The following is a 13,385-nucleotide window of genomic DNA, read 5'->3' on the forward strand; positions in this document are numbered from 1 at the left end:
TTTTTAAAAAAAAAACAAAAAAAACAGTGATTACTAATGTTGAAAATATTTTTGAGGGAAAAAAAAAGCTAATGTTCAAATTTCTGTCTTTTTTTTTTTTTTATCCTGTGCTACTTGGGTTTATACAGTAAATGTATAAAAATAGTGCATTAAAATAATAGTCACAAGGAGAGAAAAAAAACCCTGCAAGCCTCAGTCACACTACATGGACAGTGACCAAAAAATAATGTCAATAAACCACTTGTCTGGGCAATTTTCCAGATTTCCTTGTATGTGTAACTTGGTCAGTTTCCACATTTTTCTATGGGGAATGGCACGTGTACCTTGATACTATTATGATATGGTGGTTAAAGTCCTATGCAGTAGCCGTGGCGCTGCAAACCAAGGAACAACTCAGCAATGGAGTATTATGTTTATTGAAATTGCCAGTGTTGTTGCATGCCAAAAGAATAATTTTACCTGAATAATAAACCAAGATATAAACTGTGAACACACTACATCAACTGACCCAATTCCGTTTATACCACCACCATCAAGCTCTCAATACTAAAAGGCATTCCACCTTGATGATGCCTGTCGACTCTGGGCTGAGACCTACATGACTTACTGCCATTGTTGTGCAAAAAGGAGGGAAATAACTGTGACTGTGGCGTTTGATAGCATTTGGAAGGTCAGCATTACTGAACTCTTGAGTTATGGACAGTTATCTTTGAACTCAAATCTTGTTTCCATATTTTTGATTGTATTAAAAATGGATTAACTGATGTTTGTGTGTGTGTTTTTTTTTTGTTTTTTTTTAAGTCATATAACAGTTCAGTTGCTCAATAATTTCATACAGTCTACCAAAACTACTCTTAATTAACAAATCCTAAGTTATTGTAGAAACAAGTTTAGACGTGATGGATGTAGAGATTTTAAGAACCTCTAAAATCAAACATGACCGGTCAACAAAGTGCAGAAATTCCTGAGTAGAGCTTTGCGAGATATTCTGAAATATTTCAGAAACCAGTAAAGTGCCTCATCAGTTCTGCTTTTCTGAAGCCTTCCAGCCGCAGTTTCCTGCCTTGCGTCAAGCAGGTAACATCACAGTTGAAAGGTAACACCAGTTCTGCTTTTTATAAAAAGACGAATTTGTTCTCATTAGCCTGCAGTGATTACATATTCTTTAAAGTCAAAACTTTGATATCATGTATGAGGAAACACAATACTTCTCTTATGTATATTAAGAGTTTAATTTAAGAAATTTGGAATAACCCCATCAACAGAAGTTCCTCTGACTTTTTATTAGGCGGAAACAAAAACTGATGTAGACCTCAGTTTCAGTTCATTGCAATGCAGGTTATGCAAATATATCTGTTAGTAGACACTTTATTCTGGCTCACTATTGAGGGAAACCCTACACACACACTTTTCTCACACACACTACGCAACTGTCTCTTACATGAGCACACACACACACACAGAATCTTTGGACACAAACAAAGGGAACTTGTAAAACGACATAGATCATATTATTATCATCATATGAGACAAAGGCGTAGCTAATAAGTGATGTTGGATCAGTGTTCAATTAAGGTCACCGGTTGCATGGCTCAGCTTACTGGTACAGCAAAACGGAACACAGAAATCCACATTGTCATGAACTGTGGTTTTCCTGCTATAACGAGCCAAAATGGCCACTACGAGAATAGTTTATGTTTGAGAATTGTGGCTAAACTGACAAAGAAGCTTTCACATAAATGTAATCTCGGCATTCAAGCTTTTCCACACTGGTCAATTTCCATTTTCACTTTTATCATAAGTGCTTCCTTTTTTTATTTTCAAATTGCCATTTCAGCAACATCCACTTGTCTTTTGAATCTCAAATCCCCTTCTTCCCGTCATTGTGCTTTCCATTACTGTAATGTAGTTTGTATTTTCACTCCTAATCTTCTTTCGGGGCAAATTTGTCCTCACACATTCAGACTTGGACTCTTTCACTACAACACATGTACACTTATGTACATTTGTTTTTATTGTAAGTTTAACCAAAATGTTAGCTGGTAATCTGAACCATAAAGACGTCCTTCATGACCAACGGGTGAAAACATCCTGTTGACTCACTGCTATTATTACACTATCCTCTAATACAGAGGGAATTCCTCTTTCATTAATCAAGCTAGACAGTTAGACAATGTTTGCTGTCCTTATTATAATAAACAGCAGAGTCTGAGATCAATGACATTTAATTTTCCAATAGCAGTAACTTTTTTCTTGTTGTAGAGGTCCGACAGACACATGGCATCAGTAGGGGGTGGACCCCACTGAGAAATTATATTATTACTAGGCTTGTGACTCCTGCTGGTGGGTCTGGGCACCTGCATGCAAGAGGTAGCATGAATCTAAAGACACAGTGACTGTCAAATGAAGCTATGACAGGTTAGAGAGAGGGCGCTCTAACACGTACATGGATGGTCAGTAAATAAATGGATGGAATGAAACTTTTTTGCATAAATACACAATGAATGCTTAATCTGACCAACACTAATGTGTACATGGGTATCAAAGGTCACCTACAGAATTATCAGTGTCAAACAAAGAAAAAATGACGACACTGCTTTTGATAAACTTAACTAGATTTTCCCTCCCTGTGATTATTATCTCTAAACAAAAGTCGACAGCCATGCTAGCATGTATGAAATAATGAATTTGTGCATGTTCGCAGTATTAACCACATACAAAAATGTGATCACTTTGGTCATCTATTTACAAATCAGCCTCTCAAACACCTCAAGCTGCAGTTCAACATTTTTTATTTTAGACTGAAGTAACAAGGCATTAATAAAAGACTGATAACCGGTTCGCTTCAAAAGAATTTCAAATTCTCAAGTCAAGTATGAGACAATATCCCGATCGTGCTATAACACAATACATGAAAGTGATGACATGTTCAAATGTATTTCCTTGACGTGTATAAAACATAGCTGTTCACCTAACATAGGACTGACTTGAGACTTATTGTCAATAACTGTTTAGAAATATTTCACCCATCAAAGAATCAGACCCATGGTTCCCAGCCCGCCCAAACTCGGCCAAGCACATTTGGGTCCATGGCTTGGTCCAGCAGACAGTCTACCTGCTTCTCCACCGACAAGTTTGCAGCTGGAAGCCTGGCGCGAACGTTGTGCTCCTCAGTCCCCAAGGCCACAGACTGCATCCCCGAAAAGGCGCCGTCCTTCTCAAAGCCCAGCTTCAGCTCCTCACTGACAAAATAAACCAACATCTAATCACGCACGAGTAAAATTCGCCATAATGGATGCCAAGAATTCAAAGTTTTACAAAATCTTATTCTTAGTTAAAAATCCCTCGGTGTGGATTATTAATTTTCCTACCATATTATAATTTGATGATGTACCTGGTTATGGTGGCTGGATTTGCTCCTTCAAGTTTTCTTCTGGCAAAGTTCACCTTCTGTAAGGGATACCAGTTGATTTCTTTGGTGTTTATGCTCTCCGTCCACGTGCCTCCTTTCTTCAGTTGTTTCAGCTCAAAGTTCTGTAAAGTAATGTGGGAGATAATTAATAGGCAATTTATTTACTGTATAAAGAAACAGTATTAATTTAAAATTTGTCACATATTACAAAAACTTTGAAGAGATATTAACAGATTTGCACCACATATTGTGTCCACAGACACTTTATTAAATACCCTTGCTGCCTTCATTTGCACTTTACTTGGCAAACATCAGAAACAGGTCAGGAATTCAGTGTTTCATCGAAACCTTGTGGCGGGAATGATGGTTACCTTCCAGTCGAGCGAAGGCTCCTTCACGAACACATCCATGGTGTTCAGCAAAAGGTCTGGCTCAGCCCTGTAAGCTCGCAGGGAGTGGACCATTACACTCTGGATCAAACCCGACTCCTTCAAGGGTTGCATTAGATTAACAAACTGCTGTGTCAGCCGGAAAGGCATGAGCTCAGGCACAGCGAGGAACTGTGTGGACAGACAAGATTGCACGGAGAGGATGAATGGCAATATTTGCGGTTTACTTAGCAAAATTATTTTGGTCAAGACTAAAATCTCTCATCACTGAGTTACAATGTTTTCAGTTGTGCCATCAGTGAAACAAGCATGACTAACCTGTGTTGCTGAACCGAATGCATGACCAAAGTCAATGCCAATCATGCCTCCTGTTTCCATGTTGATCATGAAGTTAGACAGATGGCGGTCTCCAATACCGAGGATCCAGTGGCTCACACACAGCAAGGCATGAGAGCTGATGAAGTGGGAGCGTAACGAAAGAAAGGCCTCAGGACTGTTGCACATCTTCAGAAAAGCTCTCCTGCGAATTGAAAAAGAGAAGACATGTTGTTTACCGCAAGTGTTTACCCTCATGAGCAGTTTTGTATTGAAGAGATTCTTACTTCAGGAGATCACCGGGCACATGCTGCAACACTTTCAAAAAGTTGTTGACAGTCTCAGCACGCTTCGCTTTCCTGGCAAAAAATAAATATGGTGTAGGTCATTGCTGTCTCATGATCAATATTTGATCAAATAGGAACAATTTTGTGCAGAATCTGTTAAATTTACTATCCACAGCTGTTATTATCTGAAACCACCTTTTTCACAATCAACAAAATTTCAAAACTCACTCGGTAAGTTACTAGATGTATCCAGCATTTTATGAACACAAATGAACATCCATGAGACTTACTTGTAAGCCGGACTGTATAGTTCCACACTAGGCACATTTGGATTTGAAGCAAAGGTTGAGAGCCACTTGTTATAATCGTCACCACACCTGGAAGAGAAAGACATCACACAGTTTGTTAAGAAACAAAACACCATTGAGATGTGCATCTGCACAAAACACTTAAATAGTGGGAATAAAATCCTGATCACATCTCTCTGCTTTATGCTGCACTATGTAAAGGATACAGAATTAAGTTATTTTAAAATGACATCCAAATAAATAAATGTAAATGCACTGCATGTACTGTACCTCCTTGCCCTTAGCTCCTCCTGCTCAGTCATTGTGCCACACAGGAACTCTTTCAGAGTGCAGGTGTTCTCCATCCATTCAATCACACCAATTCTGAAAAGGGAGTGAGATGAGATTACCGTGGTTTTTTTTCCTAGTGTTCATGTAGTATTTTGTATAACAGCTGTGAAGTTTTTAGATTAAGTTTAACTGGAAGGACGGACAGACAAGTCCCACTACCTTGTGGTGATGGGAATGACTTGATAGGTGCGCAGCTGCAAGCCTTTGCGTGCGCAGGCAGCGTCGTGACTCAGCAAAATGTTCATGACAGCAAAAAGCTGCTCAATGCGTTGGTCCTGGCGGAGGTCCTCCCCACCCTTCACCAGGAAGGGGTGGTCGCGTTCATCATCCCCACGAATGATCAGACGTTTGGGGCGGCGGATGGAGGACATAACCTTTACCTGTCGGGCACAAATTCCACGTTGGGATTTCACACGTGACATTAGAACATTTTAAATATCATGTTAGAGTAAATGACAATAAAAGCATACCCTTTCATCAAAGCCTGTTATTTTTGCATGATACTCTGGCAGAGGTTTAGATCGGCCATCATATTGTCCTACAACACAAGGGAGAGGAAGGAAAGCATGTTCATCAGAGAATAGAAGAGTTCAACAGAAGACACATTTTATTTTCAGTTGGGAATTGTAGGCCCCCTAAATAACAGACCATCAAATACACTGCAGTGATCAGAAATAACCACACTAGAAGAATGACATAAACAAGACGTGAACACAAACGTTTCATATTTCCAGAGTTCACATGAACCTGATTTCAATACCTGTATTTTTAAGCTACTGACCTGGGATCTCCAGTGCATTACTGAATGGATCTGCTTTAAATTCACTCAGCCAGGGCGAGTATTCCTTCAGGTTCCCTGGTTCCCTCTGAAATCCACGCATGGATGTTGCCAGAGCATCCACCTGCCGCATAAAGCTTTTTTCTTTTCTCTTTTCAAACAGCTTGCTGCCTTTAGGCCCCAGCAGTTTCTCCACATCTTTAGCAAATTTCTGTTAAATCAAAAACATAAAAAATGGCTGCAATAAACACCATAATAATAGAGTCTAACTGGACCTTGTCACTTGTTGTTTTTTTGGGATAAAGTGAAAATGAAATGAAATTGAAGTTTGTAGCAATAAACAACATGCAGAAATAATCACTGTGACTGAAAAGAATACAAATGAAAAATTACAAATGAACAGAAAACAAGAGTATACATGCTCTTCCTAAACGAAAGATAAAAAGCAAACTACTAACTTGGATAAATTTCTTGCGAAACATTCCATGACCGACTTTGTTACGATCCCCGAGTGAAGAGTACATCTCGTCATACATGTTGCCCATCCGTTTCTTGTCGAAGCTTGTTTTTTCCATTTCATTTTTCACACAATCCCACCAATCCTGCGTGAACCAAATGACACCAATCAAAGACAGGCCAAAAACCAAGGAGGCGGCAGCTTCATTCATTCACGGTCGAATTTGCACTTATTACCTTAAAAATCATCTCCGGGTTTGTAAGCTGCTGCAGTGCATCCACAAAGTTCTTCACAGCTCTTCCCTTATCCAGCATGCTCCTGATCCTGTTGACACACACACACACACACACACACACACACATTAGCAAGCAGAATTGTAATTTCCCCTTCTTCCCTGGTCAACACAGTTTACCTTTCAACAAATTCCTGCAGCTGGTATCCTGTAGCTGAGTCTTCAAACTGGTAACTCTCGCTGCTGATCATTACAGCATAAACCACTGCTTGAGGGTAGCACTCTGCTATCTGCCCAATGCAGTGCTGCACTGCCACAGCTTCAGGCTTGTCCAAAAGGGCGACCATTTGACCGATCCAGCCAATCAGCATCCAGCAGGGGACTGACATCATCTACACATGGATGGAAAGACAGTAGTGTCACCGCGTACAACTAAAGCAAGCATATATTACAGGACACTGCATCATACTGAAATGCAGGAGCCTCACTACAGCGTTGATGTGGTGTTTTACTTCCAAAGTTGGGGACCATCTCAAAACATAGAACTGCCATGAATTAAAATAAGTGTATTTTGAGCCCTACATGAAGGTTTTGATATTTTGCAAATGCAAAGTGGGATAAACTGCATTAGTGTGAGTTTACTCTCCACTATATCCTTGGTCTTAACACACTAACCTTGTTCGTCATGAGGTCCAGAGTCTCCGATGGGTACGACTCAATGATCTGCAGCAGACGTGGGAACCTGAGGCGAGCTTCCTCCGAGTTCATCTTCAGCGCTTTCAGCATGCTCTCCACTACATGAACAGGCAGCGCCAACAGGTCTGGAAACTGGCTTTCTGTAACAAAACGCAAAAATGTACAAAATGACTGGTTGGTGGAGGAAGTGCAAATGTTGAACCCTTGCTATCATTGCTATCCCTTTTATATATCTGGGTGTATGAGGCTCGCGGGGTCAGTGTTACACATTAATGTGCAGGCCTAGTTTACGGCAATTTTGGATTTATGTAATTTTTGCATCAATGTGATGGAATACATTCATCTGTAATGTGAGGGGATGAGAGAGAAGGGAGAAAATGTGGCAAAGCTACTCAGGCAAAGTTAAGCCAGAGACTTTGAGCTAAATCATCGGCACAGCTGACGTGAAAATACTTTTAAACCCAATTAGTTAATACAACAACTCACCAGTATCACTTTGCTCCTCCTCTCGCAGCAGTTTGTCACAGAAGTCAGCCAAAGCCATGTATGTTTCAATGATGCTGCTGCTTTCCACACAGTCCTGTGTATAAGACTGAATCTCTTCATCAGCCTTTCTGGTAGCATCACACAGCAACTTCAGTGCTTGTAACTGCAGGCCCACTTCCACTATCTGCAGAGTAAACGGTTTTTTAGCAAAACATCATTGACTCTTATTCATTTAGTTAGAAAATAATCTTTAAAAATACATAAATAGAGTACCTTTGGATTTTCATTGGGCCATGCAGCCCCAGAAAGCTTTACAACTCTCTCCGCTTTCTCAGCACCAATAACCTCCAGGACAGAGGGGCTTCTGCCTACAGCTGTGGCCAGGATGTGAAAAGTTGTACCCTGGAGTATATTTTGGTATCTGAAGACTTTGGCTGTGGCACTCTGACAGTCAGTGTGAAGGTCCTCTGCAGAGAGAAAAGAGCTGCAACAAAACATCTCAACAGGAAACTAGAGAACCTGAAGTCACACTTGTGAGCTGTGCCACGCAACTTATGCAAAGTTCTAGCTGAAATATTCTTCGACCGTATTTCTTAATTTGTTTGTGCCATGACAGAATCCTCAAATATTTTGCACTGTAGTACCTTGTGATATTTTGACATTTCCGATGCGTCAGCACAACACCAGAAAGTAAATTCATTGTTCTGATCTTGCAGTCTATAGTTTTGTTTCACCAGCAAAACTACAGACTGCTCATTGCTGATTTGTCACATTCACTAATCGAGAACTTCATTCACTGGATTTTAACTAAATTTTGAGGACCACCAGTGTCATTTTAAAATTACACAGCAACTCAGAGTTGTGACTCCGGTATTAATAGGACAACAAAGTTTCACAAGGCACCTTTAGGTTTATCACATTATCACAAAATCTTGCAAGTCAGATGTAATATTTCTTTATAAGAGTGACAAATAAGCAACATCAACTTAGGGTTGTATATCACTCGCAGCTGTTTTAACCCCTAAGATAATGTACAGGAGTCCTTTTCCCTGCTTACCCAGGAGTGGGATAGTCTTCAGCATGGCATTGATTTGCTCCACAGGACCCTGAGTGTGGCTGCGTTTATGGCTGTAGCAGCTAAAACTGTGGACCCACTGCAGCAACCAGCCTCTGTTTGTTTTGGCATCTCTGTGAAGTTCCTTTAGAAGCTTGGTGGCCACAGGGAAGTTATTCTGAAAACAAAATGTGTCGTTTTTCAAGGTGAGTTTGTCGCGAACATATGACTGCACAACAACAACAAAAAAATAGTTGTTTCTTCACCTGCTTCCGCGCGCTGTCAGCCATTTGTAGCTTCATGTTGAACTTGCAGTCATTTATCAATTTGTCTATGTCACTTGCTGGGTTTTCTGAACCGTCCACTTCCATACCGTCTCTGGGAGCTCGGCCTCTCAGCTTCTCCCTGATCTTGTCCAAGAAGAAGCATCTGAAAAAATAGAGATCACAGTTGACACAGTGTCACAATTTGTTATGTGTTGATTTCAAAAACTTGTCAGTGAAACGTCAAAAATAAATAAATGAATAAATAAATTCTTACCGAGATGTAATTATATCGTCCCATAGGTTTACTGGATCCACTTTAGCATCAGGATATCGCTCAGTCCACAGTCTGATGAGCCTCTTGAGGGAGCTCACGGATACTGGTGACAAATTTTGAGAGTAGGGATAAAAAAAGTTTAAACAAAGACAGATTCAGATAAATTATTCTACAATTCTTGCGAAAACAGAGAAGGAGAGGAAATTAACTTGTAACGTTTTCCTTTTTCATTTCATTTGGATACTTACTGAGACAATATTTTCACTCACCCTCTTCTTTAATGAAAAGTAGGAAGTCTTGGATTTCAGTCAAGGCCTGCACTGACTGCAGGGTGGTCAGCCGACTTTGAGTCAACAGCGTGTCCACACTAGAGTAATTCTATGGGAGGCAAAGAGATTGTGCATACCCTGTGGCTGAGTGTGCAGTTTCAGATTCAAAAAAACATTTCTGCATGTTCTTTGCCAATTCACCACATATTTCTAGAGAAATTCAGAGGATGAAAAATGTAGTGTACATACAATATACTGTTAAGTACATATATGACCTTTTTTGCTTTTAAAAAGAATCAAATAATAACAGTGTTTGTTGTTCTAAAAGTCTGAGGTGACAGAAGGGATGAGTAACAGCAGACCTCCATAAAAAGCTGCATGGCGTAGTTGGTGTAGTACTTTGCGCGGTCGTAATCCTCCTGCAGGATGTAGAGTAAGCTGAGCTCTTGGCTGTAATGACTCTCCAGCAGCTTTTTGCGCTCCTCCACCCTCATGGCTTTGTCGATGAAGCTGAGAAGAGTTTGGTCTGTCTCACCGAGCTGCAGCTGCTTCAGCATGCTGCGAATCATGTGCTGCAGGTACATTTCCTGGCGAAAACACAAGAGTCAAGTGAGAAAAGCATTCCACCTCTAGTGGACAGACTTGATCATTTCAAAGAGACATCATTTAACTAATAATATAATCAATAATTTAATCATTTCACTGCATTGTGTGTATGTTGTGCAGCGCATCACAATAAGCCTGTGGAAGGTCAGATCTCTTACCTGGTAGAGTGGCTCTGACCACATCCTCTCGAGGTTGGGTGGTGCGTTTTCATCAATGTTCACAGTGGAGCAGTACTGGAGAGACTTCCACTCAGTAAGATGACTGTAGGCCTCCATAGCAGCTATTTCCCAGAAGTCTTTCTCAGAGTCAGTGGGCTCACCCTCACTCCAATGCTCAGTGTTTAGAGCCTGCCAGTAAGAAAAAGAGTATGCAATGACATGCTGCCCAAGCACTTTGCCAGACTTACTGTATTTCCACAATGAGTTTATTCATATGTACAACAGGATTCAACCATCAGTTTCTACTGTCAGGGGAAAAAACAGTACCTCATTGTACAGTTTCGCAGCTTCAGCGTAGTCAGTGTTAGATTCAGCTTGAAGCGCAGCACAGGTGATTGGCTTGGTCCCAACTTTACCACCAAAGATGCCGCGGACGACATCATAATCCTCCAAAGATCTGTAAAGTCTGGAGAGCAGAGGACAGAAAGAGCCTGTTAAGTGCTACATTTCACAAAAACAGCTGCAACTATTGAAAGTGATGGATCTGCAGATGAAATGTAGCTTTTGACAGTTACAATCGGACAAAATGATTAGGGACAGAGGCCATTCGTGAATGCATTAATGGAAGTGGCATTAAAACATATATGGAAGAATCACTGCACCGAAATAATCATACCCCGTCAACTACACCCTGTCAATAAAACCCTTCAACTGAGATATGATGAACTTGAGCTATGGGTTAGGGTTAGTATGTTACTCAGCTCCTAACCTCCAGCTGCACCAGCAGTGACAGAATCAATATCGAATCAAGGTAAACAGCATAATACCTTGCGAGGTGGATCCATTTTTTGGTGTCTGGGGGGATTTCTTTGCGTCCTCGTGACCGTTTGGCAGGAGGCTGATCCTGGTTGAGGTCAGCATGCAACAAGCCCTCTTCTAGCAGTAGAATGCCCGACGGCTGCTGGAGACTCACCAGGCAAGTGGAGCTGATGGCTGCTGGATCGAGCTGCTGCAGCTCCTTATTCTGGTTGCACATGTCCTAACAAAACAATCAGTGGAATATTAACTCAAGTCATCAGCTTTCAGCCTTAAAGTCTAGAGTTTTGGGGTTTCACGTAAATGATCATGCTGTGAAACGACAAAGCATTTTACATATTCAAGACATCTACCTGCACACATGCTATAAATGGAGGGAAGCAGAGGGTGCTCTTGCTCAGGAATGCATTCATGTTGCACCGCAGCTCCTCTTTAATCCTCCCGCTCTCCCCTCTTGGTTTGTGACTTTCCATTTCTTGGAGAATACCAGCAAACAGGGAGCTGAACAGCTGTTTGGCTAAAATTGGATCTCTCTGATGAAAAAAAAATATAGGATATTTACAGTCTGACTGTACATATAACTACAGCCCGACAGAGCAGTGGCAGTATTACCTGTGCTAGTGCTTGAAGGGGGGCGATAAGACTACTGTATGGTATTTGGATGTCTGGAAAGTCTCCCACTCTGTAGTTACGATACAGAGTCACCTGAGCCTCTTTTCGGAGCCTTTGATCAGCTTTGTCCTCCTGTGGCACAACGAATGGTAAATGGTTAATAGTCTGTATCTGTATAGACCCTTTCTAGTCATTTCAACTACTCAAAGCGCATTTACATCACATCCTCATTCACACATCATTCATTCAGGAGGAATCTAAGTTGGAGGAGACTATTCTTTCACACACACATTCTCACACTGAAGCTTTGCTTCAGGAGCAAGGGGTTCAGTCCACTAAGTACACTTTGACGTGCTGACATCACTAGAGAACTGTTCTGCTATTAAACATTTGAAACACATAAAATTAACTGGGATGAGTTTGGATCAGGCTATTAGATGTTGCACGTTTGATACCTTTTTCTGTCTTTGTTGTCGGATCTCTTTCTGCGCAAAACTCAAGCTGACTTTCTCCTGATCCTTGAGAAATCTGCGTCTCAGTCTCAGGATGTTATAACGCTGCTCGTTTTCTGCTGTTGACATGTAGGCACAAAATGTAATCACATGGACAGAATTTAAATTTAGTTGAAATGTTTCCTCATAATGAAACAAAATGTGACTGCTGTGGTGATCATTGTGCATTTCAGTTTTCTACTTCAAGTAAATATGTTGAATTACTGCTTTACTGTTAAAGATGACCAAAGTCAGCGTTGATTTCTCAGAGACTAACCTCTAGTGCGACTGTCCACCTCATTGGTGGATGCAGTAAGGCGCCTCAGGCCAAATCCTTCTCCTACTGGTCTCCTTGTTGTAGCTTGCCTCTCTGCTTTCTTATCAAACACTAACAATGACGACACAGATTCAGAGCCAAGCGAGTACTCTGCAAGTGTATCCACACTGCTGCCCGTCAGCCAGTTATATGCTGTACGTCGACCTGGGGGAAAAACAAAAATACATTCAAAGGTGAATATACTTGTGTTAGCCATCAAATTCTCTGATAAAAAAGCTACAGGTACAGCCCCCGTTTCTGTCTTCAGTTTTAATGCCTGAATATTGAATTGCAGTAGTACCTGCTATTTGTGTTTGGCTGAACTCTAATGTAGTCTGAGTGGCTCGGAGCTTCCCCTTCATGGCTCCAGACAGGGATGCTGCCACACTCTCTGGGCCTTGAGAGCTTTGGGTTTCAACAAACATGGGAGTCATCACTGTACTCCTGAAGCGCCAATTGGAATCAATCACATAGTCCTTGAGAGTGGAAAATGTAATTAACACATCAGCAGCACACCAATAAGAATCAAACTGGAAAATCTTTGTAGCTAATTTGTAACTGACAGAGAGAGAGAGAAATAAATTCTGCAGATCTCAACCGACCTGGAAGGTACACTCTGACAGTGGATACTCAAACATGTTTCGTTTGAAGTCAGGACTCTGGCTGGTCATTTCCAGTAGCAGATTGGTAGCCAAGCTTAAGAAACACCTTTCTATTTGACAGGAGTATAGAGAACGCAGCACAGTCAGCATTCGCTCGAGGGTTGCAGTGGGGAGGCGCTTCTCCTGGCTCCAGAAGTTCCGAACATAAAGCCTAAAAGCACAACAGACAGG

The 13,385-nt window shown here is 41.1% G+C and overlaps 1 protein-coding gene across 1 annotated transcript in view; it reads right to left on the bottom strand.

Annotated features, from left to right (window-relative positions):
- Positions 1 to 2,793: 2,793 nt before the first annotated feature.
- prkdc (protein kinase, DNA-activated, catalytic subunit) overlaps positions 2,794 to 13,385 on the bottom strand; it is a 30,344-nt gene continuing 19,752 nt past the window's right edge. Inside the window, exons 57-86 of the mRNA XM_070852675.1 lie at positions 13,155 to 13,365; positions 12,854 to 13,028; positions 12,514 to 12,717; positions 12,201 to 12,316; positions 11,746 to 11,877; positions 11,487 to 11,666; positions 11,145 to 11,356; positions 10,645 to 10,783; positions 10,318 to 10,506; positions 9,916 to 10,140; positions 9,554 to 9,662; positions 9,285 to 9,387; positions 9,011 to 9,173; positions 8,748 to 8,922; positions 7,964 to 8,157; positions 7,691 to 7,874; positions 7,184 to 7,344; positions 6,689 to 6,900; positions 6,513 to 6,600; positions 6,278 to 6,421; positions 5,823 to 6,030; positions 5,512 to 5,579; positions 5,201 to 5,421; positions 4,982 to 5,074; positions 4,694 to 4,780; positions 4,404 to 4,475; positions 4,120 to 4,321; positions 3,784 to 3,972; positions 3,395 to 3,534; positions 2,794 to 3,242 (exon numbers count right to left, since the gene is read on the bottom strand). Coding sequence (XP_070708776.1) covers positions 3,038 to 3,242; positions 3,395 to 3,534; positions 3,784 to 3,972; positions 4,120 to 4,321; positions 4,404 to 4,475; positions 4,694 to 4,780; positions 4,982 to 5,074; positions 5,201 to 5,421; positions 5,512 to 5,579; positions 5,823 to 6,030; positions 6,278 to 6,421; positions 6,513 to 6,600; positions 6,689 to 6,900; positions 7,184 to 7,344; positions 7,691 to 7,874; positions 7,964 to 8,157; positions 8,748 to 8,922; positions 9,011 to 9,173; positions 9,285 to 9,387; positions 9,554 to 9,662; positions 9,916 to 10,140; positions 10,318 to 10,506; positions 10,645 to 10,783; positions 11,145 to 11,356; positions 11,487 to 11,666; positions 11,746 to 11,877; positions 12,201 to 12,316; positions 12,514 to 12,717; positions 12,854 to 13,028; positions 13,155 to 13,365 — 4,801 coding nt within the window. The 3' untranslated portion in view covers positions 2,794 to 3,037. The remainder of the gene's footprint in view (positions 3,243 to 3,394; positions 3,535 to 3,783; positions 3,973 to 4,119; positions 4,322 to 4,403; positions 4,476 to 4,693; positions 4,781 to 4,981; positions 5,075 to 5,200; positions 5,422 to 5,511; positions 5,580 to 5,822; positions 6,031 to 6,277; positions 6,422 to 6,512; positions 6,601 to 6,688; positions 6,901 to 7,183; positions 7,345 to 7,690; positions 7,875 to 7,963; positions 8,158 to 8,747; positions 8,923 to 9,010; positions 9,174 to 9,284; positions 9,388 to 9,553; positions 9,663 to 9,915; positions 10,141 to 10,317; positions 10,507 to 10,644; positions 10,784 to 11,144; positions 11,357 to 11,486; positions 11,667 to 11,745; positions 11,878 to 12,200; positions 12,317 to 12,513; positions 12,718 to 12,853; positions 13,029 to 13,154; positions 13,366 to 13,385) is intronic.

This window comes from Pempheris klunzingeri, chromosome 21 (genome assembly GCF_042242105.1).
Source record: "Pempheris klunzingeri isolate RE-2024b chromosome 21, fPemKlu1.hap1, whole genome shotgun sequence".
NCBI lineage: Eukaryota > Metazoa > Chordata > Actinopteri > Acropomatiformes > Pempheridae > Pempheris > Pempheris klunzingeri.